General features: G+C 43.1%; 1 protein-coding gene across 1 annotated transcript in view; it reads left to right on the top strand.

Moving 5' to 3' along the window:
* The window catches only part of RSRC1 (arginine and serine rich coiled-coil 1), a 99602-nt gene that overhangs the window by 54567 nt on the left and 24456 nt on the right, over window positions 1-20579 (top strand). Inside the window, exon 7 of the mRNA XM_072933525.1 lies at window positions 5354-5405. Within this exon, the coding sequence (XP_072789626.1) occupies window positions 5354-5405 (52 nt within the window). The remainder of the gene's footprint in view (window positions 1-5353; window positions 5406-20579) is intronic.

The following is a 20579-nucleotide window of genomic DNA, read 5'->3' as shown; positions in this document are numbered from 1 at the left end:
ACATAAATATAATTTTACCGTCCAATCTTTTCAACAGATTTATGTCTGAAAATGCAGGGTTTAATTCAAATAGTGCCAGATGTGCTTATTATATTTCTGTGCTATTAATTCAGATTAGGGATTCTTCTGTGGGATTTTATTTTTTATGTTTTTAGTGTGAAAACGATTCCTCTGTCAATCTGGAATTTGCCACCCTCAAAGACTTATATAAGGAAAAGATGACAACTGCAAATTCTCAATCTCCTTTGGTTTTATTTTTGTTTTAGTATTTTATTCTCCTGTGAAGTGTCTTCTTATACAAATAAGTATTTGCAGTTTCTTTGATAATTATTTTTTTAATCACCCAAAAAGAAGTTAATGGCAGGAAAGGAATCCAGCATTCCTATGATAAACCTGTCCCACCATCTTTTCCATAATTTGATGAAACTCTGTTTAAAAGCTGGCTGGGTTTAGGCTCCGTTGTTGCTCTCTCCTGCTGGGATTTGCTGGAAGTGGGGTGGATAAATATTGCAGGTGAAGGCAGGCCCCTGACTTACAGAATAAATTCAAATGTAATTTTAGGTGTTGTCCTAAATTACCTAAATACCCCTCTGTTTGATTTCTTCCTTGGTTCTGCCCCTCACTGACATTGAGATCTCCAGCCCCAGACTGGGAATTGGCTGAACTGGTGCTGTTTTTTTGGAATGCAGCGAGGCAGAGGAGTTCTCCCAGTGGGAATTGCATTTCTCCCACGCTGCAGCTGGTCAGGCCTGTCAGCCTCCTGTACCCCAAACTGCTGGATTTTTGTATAAATGGGATGGGGTGTTGTCACTCGGTGCATTCCCACATCCCCCTGCAGCTGGAACACTGTTCCAGTCTCACAGATTCCTGGGAGCAGTGGGGTTGGACTGTTCAGTGCCTGGCTGCTTATTTGTGTCTCTTACCCAGGATTTGGGTCACAACCATTGGCACTTCCATGGAAACACCAGCTGTTCTTCCCAAGCCATCCCTGTGTGTGAGGAGTGATGGAATGGGATCCCACACTGTGGGATGGGGCTGTTTCTCCAGGGAAATCACCTCTTAGGCAGTCCCTGAATGGGATTTGTTGTCCTTTCCCTCTCCTTCCTCCACGTGAATTACATCCATGTAATTCCTGGATTTATCCCTGCTGAACAATTCCCTTCATCCCAACCAACCACAGCCTCTCTTAGGCCTCATTCCCCTGGGAAAACCTCTCTTTTACCTCCACTTGGGAATTTCTCTTGTATCCTCGGCCTTGCCAACTTCCCTTTTTCCTGGAATTCATTCCAAACATTTGCTGTAGTTTTGGAATTATCCCCAGTAGTTTTGGGCAGCCACCCCCTCAGACAGCTGGGGAATGTGTGTTTGGTTTGCTCTTTCTTGTTACTCTTCTCCTTAACCTTCTGTTGAGCTCATCAAGCATTGGAAAGGTCGGATCAATGTCCCTAGGAAAGGGATGAGAGGATGGAGTTAAAGCAGGAGGATGGATTTGTGCTCTGAGGAGGAGTTATTAATTACTATTTATTTATGGAGTCCTTGGGTATCATTTGGATTTTGCTCTTAAACTGGGATTTTACCACCTACACTTGCATCCAGAGGAATTTGAACCCGGGGAGATGACATGAGAAGATCCACAGTAGATAACAACCACAACTTGCTTTTGATTTCCAATTTTCACCTGTTTTAAATTAGGAGTTTGATTGTTTTCATTAAACAGGTTTGGTACCCCACATCCTCTCTGCAAGTCAAACATGGAATTATGGTTTCAGGTAGCAGGTTTTCCTGGGAACAGTGAGGGCTGGATTTGTCTTTGTCAAATACCAAAATAAAAGATTTGTGTAAAAACCCCCCAGAACTGATCACCATCACCAGAAATTTGTTGGGCTTTTATCCAGATGTTTTGAGACAGAAAAGTCCTGCAGGTAAATTTTACCCCAGCAGTGTCAGGGATGAGCAGGAGGAGTGGAACCTGTCCAGTTTTAGCACATCTCAGACATTTTCCGTATGAAATTCCACAATGATAAAAATTCAGAAAGGCAGCATTGCAACTCAAAATGCTGCAGCCTCACGAGCTGCTGGAATCCTGGGATAAAAGTTTCCCAGTGCTGCCAAGAGCCACATGCTCTGCTCCACAGCATTCCCAGTGGATGGCTCCAGCAGAAACTTGGACTCTCTTTGTAAACCTCATGTTTCTCAAATTGTTTTCCTCAGTGTTCTCAAGTTTTCACTTTAATATTGTTTCCTCTGTCAAGAACAGTTACCATTCATTTTAAATAGCAGGAATAATTTAAAAATTTTTAAAAAGCTGAATTAAAGCGTTGTAGTCTATTAATTAATTGAGAAGCTGCATCTCCCTTGAAATGGAATATTTGGGAAGCTAGCCATGGCTCTCCTGCCCATCACACTCAGCTCTTGTTTCCTGGAGCTGTGAGTGACAAGCAACTTGTGTGGGCACTTTTATACTAAACCCACTAAGTTTGAAGTTCTGAGTCTGGTTTAGTGTAGTTTTATTAAAATAACTATTTATGAAAGGGGTAGTGATGCAATGCAGTGGATGAACTGCAAAGAAACACAAGTTAAGGGTGTGCTGCATCTTCATAAATCAGCTACCATTAAAAAATGAATAATCTAATCCAATTTTTATTTGAAATATTAAAAGCTGTTATTAATCACAGTGGTGTTGATGGTGTCCTATGGAATACCATCCTTTTCTGAGCTGGGATTCCAGTGTCTCACCAGACACTTTTGGACACGTGTAAAATTCATTGCTGGGGATGACCTCAGGTCATTTTACAGTGTGCTTGTTAAGGAATTTTAGGGAATTCCTCTCATGCTTTTACAGTTAGTGGGCTCCTTCACCAGCTGGCACTAGAAATACTTTTATTTTTTCCTTTTACTCTCTTTGAATTCTTTTCCTTCTGTTAAGACCATAAGGAAAGTACAAGGGTTTATTTTGCTCGACACCACTCTTGGTAATGTTTCCTCCACCAATCACTTCACCATTTTGAAGTTTCCTGAGGCTCTTGCTGAATTTTTTCACTTAATGGTTCCCTAAATCAATACCGACCTCGGGTAGCTGCTTGTTCTCACACATTGCTCCTGGCTTGTTTGAGGCTCTAATTGTGGTTTTCAGCTGAAATCCCTTCTGTCCTTTTTTCTCCGAGTGCTGGCCTCATCCACCAGTTGGAGAGATGTTTTCTGGGGCCAAGGCAGTCACCTTTATTTCAGAATCCTCCTTTCACTCCTTGGTTGGGGCTCATTGATTGATGACAAGGTGAACGGCGCCCCTGGAGTAATTAACACCCGGGGCCAGGGCAAAGGGGAAGATGCTCCAGAGCAACTGCCTGGGCTGCTCCCAGTGGGAAACTGCTGAGTAAAGGAAGGATTTGAGTCTTCCCTCCCTTACACCAACAAGGCACATCCATAACTCCGTGGGAGGAGTGGGAAAAGGGGTTTGGAGCTCCTCAGAGCTGCAGGATCAGTTGTGGAACTCCCTGTTTAGTGCTGGGGCTCCTTCACCAGCTGGCACTAGAAATACTTTTATTTTTCCTTTTACTCTCTTTGAATTCTTTTCCTTCTGTGTTATGCTTAAGACCATAAGGAAAGTACAAGGAAGCTGCTGTTGCTTCCCCTCTCCCCCTCTGGAGCCTGCTTGGTGTTTGCTCTTTCCTGGAATTCTTGTGGGTGTGGTGGTGCCACGAATATCCTAAAGCTGCCCGTGGAACATCTTTCTCCAGTCAGTGGTGGTTGTTTGGTCAGCAAGAAGGGATCCAGGGATCTGGGGATCCAGGAGTTTTGTGGAGGATAACTGCTGTAGGAATAGGAAATTGTGGGTTGGGGTGCCAGAGCCCACCTGATGCATGAGGTGCACAAAGACTTGGGCTGTTGGCATGCAGGCATGAGCACAGGTGGTGTTTGACACCAAATATTTCTCTTTCTCTGCTTGTCCTGCAAAATTTTGCCGAACTCAACTAATCCTGGTGGGATTTTTAAAAAAATTTACAGTTGTCATGAAATGGAAAAAGCACAAACCCAAGTAAAGCTTCTCTGAAACTAAAGCTGGGCAGGTTGGTTCTGGATAAAAAGCAGATATTTCCCTTCCTCCCCTCCTGTGATGTAGTAAGGATGCCAGAACAGATTGCAATGATCAGTTCATGGCAAGAAGAAGAAATAGGAAGATAATTTATGATTAATTTTAAGGTGTTTCTTGCTGCCACCAGGACTAGTGGTCAGGTCTGATGGTAGGATCCATAGTGCAGCTATAATAATAAATTCTGCTCAGTAATTCTGGATTTATGCAAGCAGCAAAAATCTGAACTAAAAATAATAGATCTCTATACAACAAAAATCTGGATCTTCACTTAAATTTCATTTTAATGCAGAATCTCTCCTATTGGAAGGAGCAGTAAATTCTTGGAGTAGGAATTGTTCTGTCATTGTCAACCTCTCCTCGTGGGTGTAGATGAGGGTGGTGAGGCCATGCAAAGCATCACCAGTTGGGACATTCATGGCAAAGAGCTCTGCCTAATTAAAATCATGGAATCATGGCATGGTTTGGGTTGGAAGAGATCCTAAATCCCACTCCCATGGCAGAGACACCTTCCCAGGCTGCTCTAAGCCCCAGTGTCCAACCTGGCCTTGGCACTGCCAGGGACCCAGGGGCAGCCACAGCTGCTCTTGTCTGTATTTTCCTATTTAATTTCCCCTTTTGCAGCTATTTTGGCTCTTGAGAAGAGTTTCCTAAGCTGCAAAACGCCACCAAAAATTCCTGTTGGGTTTTGTTTTTAGTGCAGGGCAGAAACCTCCCAAACTTCTCTGATGCTTCCAGAAAGAATCAACTTCTGAACTCCGTGACAAATAGGGTTTGTGTATCAATTTAACTGTGGCAACGTTTGAGTGGCTTCACATTTAGAGGGATGGCAAACACATTGGACACAGTGCAACATCACTGCACTCATTAGCATAGTGGGGCCACAGCCAGCAGCGTGCTCCTCGAGCCAGCAGATGTGCAGCAATACCTTCAGGAGAGGGAAAAGTCACCCCAGATAAGAGAAAAGTGTGAAAAACTCACCACATTAATCACGTTAAACGCAGCTTTGGAGTGTTTTGTGGAGCTGTGTGGGGTGGGGTCACCCCAGAGCCGGGCAGGGTTTGGGGTTGGAGGGTTGGGAGTGGAGCCACAGCCACCCCGTGGGGATGGGTTTGGGTCAGTTGTGAAGATTCCCTGGATAATCCCTCCCTCGGTGTTTCCAGTCTGGAATTGCTGTGGCTGGAGGAAGCAGGAGCTCTCTGAGGGTGGGGATGTCCCATGGAATGTCCAACAAGGTGTGATCTGATCCATCCTCTCTTGCAGACTCCTGCTGAACAGGCCAAGGCCAGGCTGCAGCTGGTTCTGGAGGCAGCTGGTGAGTAAATGAGACTCTTCAAAACTTCCCTTCGTTTTTGGGCTGTCAGGTGGGATTTTATCCCTTTGTGTTTGGCAGATGCTGATCCCGTTCTCCATAGCTCACTTGAATTTCAGGTTAAGATTAAATTGATTTGCATCATCACTGGCACTTAGTAAAGCCCTTTAAGGAAATAAAAATAAGCCTTTTTTTACACTAAAATCTCATGTTTATCCTCTGGCTCCTGCTGCTACTGAGACGTTATTCTGTGCTCTCAAAAATTTGGTGTTGTTTATGTTTTGCATTTTTCTTTATTTTTAGCGTTGTTTTAGATCAGTACAAGTGTGTATGTGTATAGATATAGGTGTGTGTGTATATGTGTATGTATATATATATATATGTATTTTTTCCCTCCTTCTGGAAACCCTCTGTTTTGAGGAATCTCCTCACATTGTTCATGTACTTCTTTTTTCCAAAATCCATCCAGCCTTTTTGCATTGTCTTTTTTCCAATACGTTCCTTGTTCTCCAGAACTTTAATAAATCTTTGAAGCATGTAATTATGAAATGGATGTGACAGCCCTGACCTCAAAAGCACAATTTGTGTATTCTGCTGCCATCGATCACATCTCATTTTTTAATTTCACACCTGGGAGATGTACAAAAGATTACTGGGGGTTGTATATCATCATGACCTGGGCTCCAAAATTTTCCAAAGCTTATCAAAGGTCTGTGACATTATTAAATTTAAATATCCACCACTGAGGGCTGGATCTTAGGTTGAAGCTGCAGGTTGTTCGTAAGGAACAGAAGAGATTTAATATCTTTGTGTATCTTACAATCCAAAATACAGAATTCAGTTCCTTCCTGGCTTTATTTAGGAGTTGGTCATCACAGGCATTTATGGGATCATCCCCCACCTTCTTCCCCAAGTCCTGCATTCAGGCAATTAAATTTAATTTTTATTTAATTGCTGTGCGAAGAGGCTGGAAATGTTGATAAATGTTGTTTCAATATATTTTTGCATGTTTACTCCTTGCAAAATCAGCACCTTTTAGTCTTCAAACTTAAAAATGAGTTTCTGCTGAGCCATTACCCAGCAGCTTTTTGAGGAGCTGGGGCTCAGCAGGTTCATTGCTGCTGTGGTGATGTTCTATTTGAATATAATTGAAATTATCTGTGTGCTTCAGCGATGGTGAGTGGAGGTGTTGTTGGTGTGCACAGAGCTCTGTGCATTCCCAAGTTTGGGAATGAGCTCCTGGAATGTCTGTACCCACTGCAGGGCTGGCTCCAGCCCCGCTGAGTGGGAGGAGGAAGCTGTGCTGTGCTCCCAGTGGATTGTCCATGGATCTGGTGTTGAGGAGATGCTGCTCCTCCGTGATTTGGACAAAGCAGGGCCTCCAAATCACCTGCAGGGGTTATAGGGACACTGGGATAGTCCCTTCCTGCTTCATCCATGGAATGGTTTGGGCTGGAAGGACCTTAAATCCCATCCATCCCACCCCTGCCATGGCAGGGACACCTCCCACTGTGCCAGCCCCAATGTCCAGCCTGGCCTTGGGCACTGCCAGGGATCCACAGCTGCTCCTGAATTCCTTGTTTGTATTTCCCTATCTAAATTTCCCTTCTGGAGATATTTAGGATCTTGAGAAAACCCGCTTTTAGAATTTAACCTAGATATTATTTTAGGAAATAGCAGCTGCTTTCTCTGAAAGGCAGAAATCGTCAAGTAGTAAAGCAGGCTCTTATTATTGAGATATTTTTTTCCCCTGGTGGATTTGGAGATGGAAATTGTGACTCTGGTCTCTCATTAGGAGAGCAAGTAAAATAAAAAATACTCACCTGTGTCTGTGGGGGAGGAGGGTAAGATGGCCATTTTTATATTTAGGTTATACTGTGCTGAGGAGGTTTTTCTCCAAGTCCTGCATCCATGCTGTCTTCATTAAATATATTTTTTTTCTTTTTAAGTGTAGATTAATGTCAGTATTTCGTTCTCATTAAACAGGGCAATGCTGGGAGGTACTCAAACAGTTTAATTCTTGAGACAACTGAGTTTTGATTTATACAACCCTTCATTCCTCAGAAGTAGTTGGTCCCAGCTATAAATTCATATTTTCACGACTTATTGAATTAGATTTCTTAATATTGAGGTGCCGGGGAGCCTTTTTAGGCTCCTCTGACAACCTCCCACAAGTCGCCGTGCCCGAGCAGATGTTAAGCAGGCAATAGTTGAATGTTAATTTGGAGAGGGTGGGATGTTTAAGCCCATCTGAAGTATGTTCCATGTGGGCCTTCCAGACTGAGCGACAATGCTTTGTCTCTTGGGAGAATTTCCAAGCTAAACCTCTTTCTTTTGCTCGCTCTATATGGACTCTCTCAAGTCAGTATAAAGCAGATCATCCCTGGGCTAAAGCTCTCCAGCTTTTGTTAGCGGGCTCTGTAGGGCTGTAATTAGGCCTCCTGGCAGGCCCTGCCGGCCAGTTAATGGTCATATGGAGTTTTTCTGAGGCAGACTGGCTTTGTGTAAATCCTTGCTCGGCATCTCCTTCTGGGTCACTTCCTACCAGGCCGGGGCTTTGTGCCCTGCCCCGCGGGCGGACGGGGAGCAGCGTCCCCTGACCAGCGCCGGCTCCGGGAGCGCCGCGCAATCCACCCGGATAATCCCCAGTGTAAACAGAGGATTTAGCTCAGCTTCTGTCACTTACAGTTGCCAAACCACTTGGGTGTCTGTGATTTCTTTCCCAGACTTCATTACCGAGGGACCAAGCAGAGGATCCGAGCTGGGGCTTTGCGCCGAGCGTGGCTCGCGGCGCCGGTTTTAGGGAGAAGTTTGCGCGGTTTCAAATCTGAAATCCCGAGTTTAGGGCGAACCTCAGAACCTGAAAGCTGCTTAGTGCGTGCTGTAAATTATGTGGCACCTGTGCTTTCTCATAAAGATTAAAATACAGAGAAATATTCCCAAAATGTCAATAAATTCCCGTGAAATAGCACACGGATGTTTCAAACTATCGATGCTGCCGCCTCTTCCAAAGGGCTCCGGGAGCTTTTCCATGGTGCTGAGCAGAAATTTCTTACTCTCCATATAAAGACGATGACAAAAGGCAATTGATCTGGATTTTCAAAGGTCTGGAGTTGAAATAAGTGACTGATCTATTTTTGGGATCTGCATTTCAATCTCTGGCTGAAAGAGCAGTCAAGAATAGGGCGTTTTGTGCAAAGAATTCGCCGGAGTTTATTTAAGGGAACTTCAGGACCCAGGCACTAAATGTGAGGTGATGAATTTGGGGGAATACAAATCCCAAACATTTACCATGTATCAGATCCAATTCTGGATATTGGATATTTCCCTTATCATCTTTGAATTATGCTACCAGATTGCTGCCTTTAATTTTGTACCCTGCATTTTATTGTATTTTACATATTCCTCAAAGAGAAAGTCATGGAATACAATGAGTACTTCAGCCTTAACCGTGGTAAATATAAATGTTTTTTCATTCTGACTGCTTTTTTTTTAATCTACCCATTCTACCAGGAGTTATTGAGGAGAAATAGCCTGATTTGCACTCAGTGCCTGATAAATATAGGCAAATATTCTCTGCTTTTAGGTATCAAAATGGCTCATAACAGATGTGGCTGAAAGGACCACATACGTAGACTGTATGATTTTAGTCTGGTGGAACTAATAGGATCACTTGCTACTTTATAGATTCTTGCTTTTCTTTTACTTTAATAAAAACTGTTTAGTTAAATAGGTTGGCCTCTATTTTGCTCTTTTCTAGCAAAGCAAAGCAGTCGGGCGGGCAGGTGGCAACAAGTATGAAAAATTTCCTTTTATTGGGCCTTCTTTTCAACTGCCAAATTTATCAAATGTTTATGGATTTCTCGTTTTGATGATGGTTTTCTTTCAGTTTTCTTATTTGTATTCTTTCCACTGACAACTCACTGGCTTTAATTTAAATTTGTAATTGTGCAGTGAATTTTAGAAGGGTGGATAACATGTGCTGTTATAGACGCACAAAGGATGAAATAATACTTAAAATATTTTACTTGTTCTGTGGAAATTTAAAGCAGGCTTTAAAAATAATTCTTGCCCTAGAAATTGCAAGAATTTGAACTTTTAACAAGCTTAAAAGTTCTGAATATTGAAAAAAGATTAATTTAGTTGCTGTGTAGGTTTGATTTAATATAAAATTCTAATTTTCATCAATTTCAGATTGTTTTGAATAGTGGCAGTTGATGTTTCTGGTAATTGAATTTTAGTTCTATTTATATAAAAATCTCTTTTTGGAGAGCACAAGTGTCTTCCTTGAATCATGTTTTCTCTTTGTGACAAATGTGGATGGAGGTGCTGCAAAGGTTTTGAGGGTGTTCTGTGGAATTTCCTGAACCCCCAGCAAGGAGAGGAATTTTCATCCCTAGTGAGTCTTCACCAGTCCCAGGGTGTTCTGTTCCCTGTGTCAAAGGAAAAAAAAAACTGGAATTACCTTGGGAAGAGCCTCAGCAGTGACTGCTCAAACACCTTCTCTTCATGTCCTGTCCTAGGGCCACCTGAGATTCCAGAATTAGGGAATGGTTTGGATTGGAAGGACATTAAATCCCATCCAGGGACAGGGCAGGGACACCTCCCACTGTCCCAGGTGCTCCAACCCCAGTGTCCAACCTGGCCTTGGGCACTGCCAGGGATCCAGGGGCAGCCCCAGCTGCTCTGGGAATCCCATTCCAGCCAGGAATTCCCAATTCCCAATCTCCCACCCATCCCTGCCCTCTGGCACTGGGAGCCATTCCCTGTGTCCTGTCCCTCCATCCCTGTCCCCAGCCCCTCTCCAGCTCTCCTGGAGCCCCTCCAGGCTCTGAGCTCTCCCTGGAGCTTCTCCTCTCCTGGCTCTGCAGGGGAGGTTTATCCTGTTCTAGAACACCAGCTAATTTAGGAAATCCATCTAATTATGGAGTTAATGAACCCAGTTTTTAGGTTAACTGCTGGTTCCTACTCAGCAGATCTTGTTGTCAAAACCCATTTCAGTGACAGCATCAGGAGCAAGAACACTTGGAAAAGCTCTGAGCAACAGAAGAATTAAACAATTATTTAAAAATCAAGGTGTACATTAGAACAAGTAGCTCCTTTTTATGTCATGTGTTTAATGGGAATTTCAGGTGTTTTAAGACTGAATTTCAGAAAATTAAGGAAGATTTTAGCTCACCTGGGTGCTCCAGCCCAATGAGCTTCACAGCCAAGCTGGACAGAGACAAATTTCTTCAGCCATTCCTTGCCCCTGAGCTCTTGGCAAAGCTTCATAATCTCATTAGAGTTCTAAAAAAAAGAGAGTTTATGCACAAAAAGTGACAACAGTAGAAACAAGAGTATTTCTCCAATTAATTGTTTTTTAACATATTAACAGTGTTATCTTTACAAAATTTGTGATTTCTGAAGTGCAGCTGGTTTGTGGTGAGCAAAGTAAACACTAGGATAATAGTAATTAAATAATTTAAATTCATTTGCAGGGTTGCTGAAAAAATACGGGATTTTAATTGAGTGTAAGTAGAGAATAAATGTGTTTGAAATGAAATAATTCACTTTTGCAATGTATAATATCATTCAGTTGGTGTCTAAAAGCTGTTCACTTCAGGGACCTCTTTTAGGGTCTTACAAGAGACTAAAAAAAATTGCTTTGAACCATTTTAGTTGAATAGCAATTTGTTTTTAGAGTAAGAAGCCAATGAGGAGTTATTGGGATTCCTTAATATAAACCAGAGCCTGCAAGTAGAATTTAGAGGAACTTCATTACTTAATGAACATTTATTGCCTTCAGAAATCATTCTAAAGCTTTTAGAATTTCTGGGGTTTTTTTGTTAGATTTTTATCCAAGGTATTTTTTTTTTTTTGTGGCACTAAAAGTATCTCAGGCTTACATGGTGCCTAATGGGTTTCTGTAATATTGCAGCATATGGGATCCAGGATTTTGATGCAAATCTCTCTGCTAATTATGTGCAGATGAATCTTGCAAGCCTGCTATTGATCTGCAGTCAAAGACAATTTTTCAGTTAGCTGAAGTTTTATATCAATTCATATTTAGCAACTTTGCTGTAATTTAATTATCCACTGGTTTGGCTGTGCAAACCATATGTGGTCGTGGGGCTCGTTTGTTTTCAGCAAGTCTTTTGGGAAATGTTATTTCTTACTATTGATGGGGAATTGTTGAGTGCTGGTGTTTTTGCTGGCCTGGCACAGCCTCCTCTCTGTCCAGCTGCCCTCTGGGGGCTCTGGGCATCCAGGCATCCCCAGGAATGGGTGTCCAGGAGCTTTGTGCTGGCACTTTCCCTTTGGATGTTTAGATTTCCTGCAGGTGGAAGTGGAGAGTGTTTTTATCCACGGATGTAAATTACAGATGTGGATTTTATAGCCTGAATGCCCAGGAAAAGGTTTTAAATTGCCCCATCTGCTCTGGCTGGTGCTGTTCTGGTGCTGGGGGCCTCCCTAATTTCTACATGGCAAGTGTGCTGGAATCATCTTGCTGAAAGGAACCTATGGATTAGATTAGATTAAATTAATTACAAATCCCAATGAGGGTGGGCAGGCCCAGGCTGCCCAAAGCAGCTGTGGCTGCCCTGGATCCCTGGAAGTGTCCAGGGCCAGGTTGGACAGGGCTTGGAGCCACCCAGGACAGTGGGAGGTGTCCCTGCCATGGCAGGGGTGGCACTGGCTGAGCTTTAGAGTCCCTTCCAACCCAAATAATTTCATCTTTTTCTTAAAGTATTTCACAGGAAGTAGAAATAAATCCCTGCTGGCTTTGTGCTTTTCCCATCCATCCTTTCAGGAAAACCTGGAATGCCAGCACACGAGCTCAGCACTCATCCAGCACCTTGCTGTGTGCCTGCACCAGCTCCTTGTAACTCCTGGATATTCATTTTCTCAGGGACAGTATTTAATATGGGTAATAACCCCCTTGTTTTAGTTATTGAAAGCCCATTTATCACAACTTTATTAAACATGGAGAACTAAGTGTGCCGTTTTGGCCAAGTGCTTTCGCTCGCTCGTGTTCTCTTTGTTGCCCCAAATGAATGAAATTAGAACAAACAATCTCCGAGTCGTTTGTAATCAAGCACTGATTAATGGACTTTGGTTTCACAGCCATTATTCATTCAAGAACACCTGATATCTTTCCCATAAACAAATCGTGTTTGTCCAAATTAAGAAATTAAATGAAGCATTTGATGAGTTTATGATTGACCCTTCCAACTCGGAGCCCATTAGTCAACGTCGTTATCATGCAAAACCGCCTGACTAATGTGCTGCCTGAATGTGCTGTGTGGATTTATTATGATTTCTGATTAATGCCTGCTGCAGGCCAGACCACGGGATTGTAATAATTCCTTGATTTCCATTGGAGCAGTCGCTGAAGATTTTCATCTGTGATGAAATGCATTTGTGTCCCATTAGATTTAGAGATGATTATGAGGTGTCGGCCGAATAAATCTTAGCGTGGAGCACAAGATTTGTGCTTGGCAAGGACTTTTCAGTCGTGGTGGGCTTTTTGGGAGGCTGCTGCCTGTCATGAGCAGGGATTTTTGGGTGGTTTAAGGGGAGTTCTCATCCTTAGGCTTTTGCAAATGTGGGGGGTCATAGAGGTTGATAGAAACAAGATCCCCAACATATTTTTATATGTGAAACATTTCTCCTCATACCTATAAGAGGCTGATAAGAAAATTTTATTTTCTTTTTGTTGTTTCTGCACCTTTATTCTATGAATACCTAGTATCTGTATTTTCAAAAGTATTTTCCTGGGGGTGTTTGGTAACTTTAGTGACTTGGACAGGATTTTATACAACATTTTCTGCTGAAATAATGCTCTTGAAAAGCAGATGTCAAACTTCTGTAATAGTAGGTTTTACCACTCCTCCAAATGTGAAGCAAGGCAGGTTCACACTGAATTAAATCTGCACCAGATGATTTGAGCCCTGTTGCCACAAGCCATGAAAGAATCCATTGGAAGGGGCAGAACAGCATCGTCAGTAAAAGGCAACAGTCATGGAAACTCGTGTCCTTTGCCAATCTCTCATATTGATCACCCCAGCAAGGAAAAAAGACGTGTTTCAAAACACAGCCTATGTGAAAAATCAAATTAGATGCCTTTATTGCAGATCCTCCCTTTAATTCCAGTTCTCTTTCTCTTCTCTATGGCTGCACTGTGATTTATTATTGAAGATTTCTGAGCTGCTTTCTTTAAGCCATCGTGAGTCCCCTTACGTTCTTAAAATACCCACTAAAACTATTTAATCAGTAGTTTCTTAAAGGTTTTGAGCATTTTGTGCTGCTGATCTGAAGAGATTGAGAGAAAACCTTGGAGAGTTTTCTCTGAGAAATGTGAATGATTTTACAGCGATGAGTCTCTGAGCAAGAGGAAATTGTGGTTCCATGGGACAGGGGGAGAGGTCGCTGGCCCTGGAAGGGGATGGCACAGGATGGGGTTTGGGGTCCCTCCAGCCCAGCATTTGTGTCTGCATTTTCTGCTCTGAAGTGTGGGTAAAGCTAAGGGGGAAAGGAAATAAGTTTTGGAAGAGTCTGTGGAATTCCAGACTGGTTTGGCTTGGAAGGGACCTTAAAGCCCATTTCATTCCAGCCCTGCCATGGGCAGGGACCCTTCCATGGGCCAGGCTGTCCTTGGCATCCTCCAGGGCTGGGGCTCTCTGTGCCACTCGAGTTAGCAATACATCATTTTAAATAATTTAAATTTTGGCCTGTACCATTCCCAGGTTTCCCTGCAGTAGGGGCTGACTTTAAAAGTTCATTTTCCAGCCTTATTCCCAATATTTAGTTGCCCTTCCTCGGCGTGGCCGTCCCCCGTTGGCGCTGCCTCTCCGGCCTTTCAGCTGGCCATTATTGACATTTTATTCCCAGGCTCAGCAGATAAACGTCCACATTCAGCTGGTGGAGGTGATTATGTGGGGCTGCCACCAAAGAAACCCTAAAGCATCCTATTAGCAGGGCCTGAGCCTGGGAAGAAAGGCCCCAATTACAGAGCCCTGCCGAGGCCCTCCCGTGACATTAATGGTGTCTTTATAACCTTTTTAACTTCTGCTGCCTCTGACAGAGCGCCACAATCACAGCCATGGCTTTGCCCTTGGCAAGCAAAACCTCATTTGGAGAGGATAATAAGTATTTACTATTTAGATGGCTGGCAATAAAATTTCTCTGAATGAGATTTTACGGAGAAAACGCAAACTGATTCAATTACTTCCTTTAATGGACTGGGGAGAGCTGTAATAACAGCTTGTGGAAGCTCTAATTCTCGTGTTTAGCTTTTTTTCTTTCCTTTTTATTTATTTATTTAATTTTCTGTGTATGTGAAAATGCAAACTGATTCTTTTTCCAAGTAGAAATTATATCATGGAATCATTAAGGTTGGAAAATACCTAAAAACCTCCGAGCTCATCAAGCCCAGCCTTTAACCCAGCATTGCCACATTCACCATTTTCACTGGAAAACTTAATCCAACTTTTCCCTGCACGTCCCGTGAGATTTTTCTCATCTTAAAAGTGGATAAAAATCTCAAATATTGACAGTGTTACAGGGGCTAAGAGTGTTGGGAATCTCTAAATATTCTTACAGAAAATCCCTTTCATCTGGCCTTAGGGTGGAATGGGATGTCAATTATGTCTTAAAAATAAATATTTCTTGTAAAGCCATGGAGCATCCACTCCCTCCCAAGGCATTGTATCACACAACTGCTTTATCAGCTGGGTGTGTGCCAGCAGAAGGGATTTCCCAGGTGATGTGGAATATTTATGGGATTTAGGAAAAGGTCCTTTTAAGGGCAGGCAGGAGAAACAGTTACTGAAAGTTTTTGGGTTTCTGGTATTTCTAAGCAAAAAAGCATCTTGTGAAACTGATCTGCAGACATTTATTTATTCTCTACTCTATCCCAAACCCAGCTGTATATTAAATGAGTAAAATCATCCTGATCCATGTTTTAAAGAGTATTTCATTTTATGTCTGGATCCAGGATGGATCTACAGGAGAGCCAAGTACAAATTTTGGAAATCCCTGAATGTGTGTCTGTACCAGAGCACTAATTCCATTATTTTCATTCATTCAGGGAATTCCATGTTGTTGCTGGGACAAAATTAACTGAAATAGAATTAATCAATATTATTTTATGTTAAAATGTTTCTGTAGGTGGGTATCTCACAATTTACCAATTTCACAGATTTACCCCTTTTATCCCCTGGCATCCATGTGGATTTTTCTCTCTATTTTTTTGGAATTTTAATAATTTCAGGAAATCTGTGCTTGTTGCATTAGGGAGTGCCAGGGACAGCACCAAACTTCGTTAGTGCAGCTCTGGAAGTAGACACAGGATAATATTTCCTTCCCTTTTTTAACCATCAGTCACTGTACGGAGCCGCTGCGCCAACAAATTCATAACCTCCTCTGTATTTGATTTTAAAAAAATAAACCCAACCAACTTTTGCTTTCCCCAGTTCAATAACTCCCTAGAAATGTGCTTTTATACAGTGTAACTCATACAATCCTGCACGGGCTTATAAATTGAAATCCCACTTTTTTCGGATGTTCCTGCCTGGATGACTGATGGCTGTGTGTATTTGCCATAAAATTTTAATTATGACAGAGTTATGAATCACTGCTGTCGCTGGTTAAAGTGTTAAAAAATGATGGGTTTGTTGTTTATTAAACTTGGGAGCGTGGAGGAAGAAAATGGAAAAGGTTGGAGTTGTGTGGGCTGGATCCTGAGCTTGGGTGTTTCCTCAGGAGCAGCCCTGGAGCTGATTTTGGATGTGTCCTTCCCTCCCTGGGCTCTGCTGCTGCCCAGGGTGATAAATGCCATTAATTTTATTGCTTTAAGCATCCCGTGGGTGTCCTGGGTGGGGTTTGTATCATCCCATCCCTCGGGATGCTCAGGAATAGCAGAGCAGCCCCACTCCTTCCCCGTGTGAGCATGGGGATAAAACCGAGCTGTTCACTCAGAAACACCAAATATTGAAAAAATATCAAGGGGCTAGAACCAGAGTTGTGCAGAACTTTGAGCGGAAAGTGGTTTTTATTAAAAGTGTCAGGTTTTGTTACCAGCATCAGTGTGTTTCAACACAAATTCCCTTAGAACATCACAGCCCTCGGTATTTCCCGATTTTTTTCCCCAAAATTTCAGGCAGCAAACGCGTGCAGCAGCACCTGATGTATTTGGCATGTGAGGGGTTGCTTTGAAGGACTGCACTTTGACTTTTTCTGCCTTCAAATCAGCTTTATTTGCCTTCCCTTTGGCCTGGCTGGCAGGGCAGGGCTGTTCCTGGCAGCCAGAGGAACAGCTTGGAGCGGTGGCAGGGCTTTGATCCCTGGGGATGGGCCAGGCTGGCCTTTTCAGGGATGTGCTGCACAACAGGTCGGTGCCATTTGGGCACGAGCAGGGAGAGCACCTGGGGGAATAGGGGATGAATGGGGGGAGCCCTGCCACAGGCTGGGATAGGGCTAAATGAGTTTTAAAGGACAAAGCTGGGGGATTAGGAAGTCCTTGATGGTTTGATCCGTGTGGAATTGGGGCTGGTAATAAGGAACGTCCCTGTTGCGCTGCAAACTCAGGGGAAAAATTCCAAAATTTAAAATACTTGTCATTTGTATTGTAATTTCAGGAGTAGCATCTCATTTTTCTTTCTCGTGGGTATAAAATGTTGTTTGACAGCATATTCTATTTGCAATTATTCATATTTAAATGGTTTAGTCATGTGCTATGGAAAGAAACTTTTGACAACAACATAAATAATTCTTGGAAGTTGGACTGGATGGCCTTGAAGGTCTTTTCCAACCTTAATGATTCTATTAGTTTATTTTTAGTAAATGAAGTTTAAAATCAAAGCTCAGCTTTATTATTCATTGCAGCTTAATGTTTTTGTTAGTCTCAATGAAAATAATGGATATGTGCGTTCATTATATTATTTTAATTGATTCAGCTGGTATCAAAGTGGTGAATGTTACTGTAACAAAGGAAAATGCCAAAATACTAAATGTTAAATACTATAAAAAATTCAGTTTGCTGCTGTAAGGAATCAATGGCACTTTTAGGACCTGGAGAGCAGGAGAAGCGGGGCTGGAGCTGACCTCGCCCCCATCCTCACCCCCCATCCTCACCCCCCATCCTCACCCCCCATCCTCATTACCCTGCTTGCAGCATTTGTACAAATTGTAAAATTAACCTTTTAATGTTATTTCCACAAAATGTTATGGTGGAAGTTATCTGAAAAAAAAGGGGTGATTTTATTTTTTTAAGAATTATTTTATGGAATCCCTCAATGGTTTGGGTTGGATGGGACCTTAGAGACCAGCCAGTTCCACCCTCTGCCACCTTCTGATGGATGCCTCATCTCTGGAAGTGTCCAAGGCCAGGTGGGACAGGGCTGGGAGCAGCCTGGGACAGTGGCAGTGTCCCTGCCCATGGCAGGAGGTGACACTGGATGGGATTTAAGGTCCCTCCCAACCCAAACCATTCCATGGTTCTATGCTTGGGTGATTGAGCAGTGCAATTAAAAGTGTGATTAACACAATCATCTTCATTAAACAGCACAAATTCCATATAAAGGGTACCCAGGCATCCCGTGGGTGCTCGTGCAAGTTCAGAACCAGGTTCCTTCTGATGGGTGAAGGATGATGGGTCTCAGTGGTGCTCTGCTGCCAGTCCCACGCAGTGATGTGCACTCCCTTTCCTTGTGGTTAAAACCCTTAAACACCCAATGACTTTTTAATATTTCAAGTTATTTCTGTTCTCCTAGAATGAGAGAAATGCCCTCCTGAAGTACTTGGCAGAGCTCTTCCATCGAAGTTAAAGCTGGCTGGAATTGAAACCTAATTGGGGAAAGTTTATGGAAGTTCTGGTGTTGAATAAGTCTGCTTATTTATTACTTTGCTACAGCTTTATACAAATATATGGATGCACATGTGTCTGAGGGAAAATTATGCTGTCCAGACTTATGAGAGCCAGTTGGAATCTCTCAAGGTTGCAGATGAGCAGTGGAAATGCATGTGTATATTATCAGCTCCGTGCCCTTGGCGGTGACTTCCTCCCTGATGACAAATCTTTCTTCACTCCTCTCCTGGAAATCAGTGCTTTGGTGGTTTTCTCTCTTGGATTTGTCTGTTTTCCCACTTGCTCTAATGGGCTCCACTCGAACTTTTAAAAACAAGCATTTATTTGAAATGCATTAGACAACAGTACTTCAGAAAAAATGTTTGATACCCCAAATTCCTTCCTGAATTATTTAAGTGCCGCTGCAGCAAACTGTTTACTCAAGGATGCTCAGCCTGGTGTGTAGTAGGGATGTAGTTTTCTTTTAATGCAGTTATTGAATTCCAACCCACAGAGCCTCTGGCGGGGTTCCAGGAGCGCTCTGCTGCGCGGAGTGAAGATAAATTGTTTGTTTTCAGCAGCATTTCTTCATCTTCATCGCTTAATCTGCAATGAAATTTTACAGCCAGCCGCTGAATATTTAAGCAATATATTTGCCTCTTTTATCCTGGGGGAGTATTTAATGAGGCTGAGTACAGTAAATGGTTAGAGGAGTTCAGGGTACAGCCTGGGAACGTGGAGTTTCCCATCCTTTTCTCCGCCGGGATGAGCTCGGAGTTCCCAAGGCTGCCGGGCTGGAATCGAGTGTGTGCTGGCATCAGCTGCAAATCCTCCCCACAAATCTTTCCTTGACACACGCTCCCCCTTTTGGTGCCAGATGTCAGGTTCTTCTGGCTGCCTGTCTCATCATTCTGCACTTCCAGCTCGCTAAATCCTGGGACTTCGCTGCGCCTCCACCCCGAAGTTTTCCAACTCCGAGTTTTCCACCTCATCCTTTCCTGATTTTCCAGTGCCCTGTTCTGTGTCTTTGTGAGTTAACACTCCTTGGTGTTAATATTCCTTAACCATGTCTGGGTGTTTATGGACTTACAGGGCTTTTAAAAAAAAACTTCACTGCGCCTCTACCCCGAAGTTTTCCAACTCCGAGTTTTCCACCTCATCCTTTCCTGATTTTCCAGTGCCCTGTTCCGTGTCTTTGTGAGTTAACACTCCTTGGTGCTAAAATTCTTTAACCATGTCTTGGTGTTTATGGACTTACAGGGCTTTAAAAAAAAACTTTTAATAGTGGTTTTTGATCTTCTTTGCATTTTGTTGCTTCACGAAGGTTTTTTTGGGAAATGATCGTACGTAGGGTGAACAAATATCCTTTCTTCAAAAAATCCTCGAAAATGCTTCCTTGCAGCATGATTTGAATGCAATTTGTGCTCCATTCTTGATTAAGTATGCTTCACTTACACAGCTTTATTCCTTATGTTTTACTCCTGATGTTTCCTGGTTGGAAAACGGGAGCTGGAAATTCCCGGAGCCCTCCCAAGGTGCCGGGGCCGCTTTGGCTTCTCTCAGAGCCGCTCCCTGTAATCAGCTGTGCGTGCTCCGTGCTTTATTGCTTCCTTCCCACAGCCACAGGACTTGTCATCTACTTGATTTTCACTTAACGTGGCCCTTCCTGACGTTGGGAAATTGGCAGATGAAAGAAGGGCTCGTTCGGAATCGAAGTTTTGGGAGTGAATTTTTCAAGTTTGCTGACAAGCTGTCAGGCTGAATTCTGCCCTCACCCCAGAAAGAAAAGCTGACTGTCACTGCCAATCTACAGCCTGTAATGACAATTGTATTTGAGGCACAGTGCCATTTTTTCCCCTAGAAATCATTTAAAGAATTTGTCTTTGTGGTTATATTTTAAGCAAGGAAGTGTTTTTTGAATTAAAATTATTTACTTGTGGAATGCAATGGAGGAGCTGGTATGTTTTCATGTGAAGGTAGGTGGGCAGTAGGAGATCAGGGTGATTTCTCATGCAGATGCAGTGGGTGGTGGAGCTGAGTGAGGATTGAGTGTTTCCTGGGAGGTGGGATGTGGGGTGGGACAATCCCTGGAGCTGCAGGGCTCGGTTGAGCTCTGCTCACAACAGGGTGCAGGACCTGGTGGTGCTTTGGGCTGAGATCCTCGTAGGAAAGGGAGCACTGAAGTCACTGAGGAGGGAAAAAGCAGCCTCAGTTTATCCTTCAGAATTAGTGTGAGGGTTTTGAAAGCGTTTCCCTGGGCAGGGACACCTCCCACTGGCCCAGGTGGCTCCAAGCCCCATCCAGCCTGCCTTCCTCCCCTCACCTGCTCACCAGATCCATTGTCCTCT

This window comes from Taeniopygia guttata, chromosome 9 (genome assembly GCF_048771995.1).
Source record: "Taeniopygia guttata chromosome 9, bTaeGut7.mat, whole genome shotgun sequence".
NCBI lineage: Eukaryota > Metazoa > Chordata > Aves > Passeriformes > Estrildidae > Taeniopygia > Taeniopygia guttata.
Note: the sequence above shows the minus strand (reverse complement) of the source record. Positions and strands in the feature narration are given on the sequence as shown.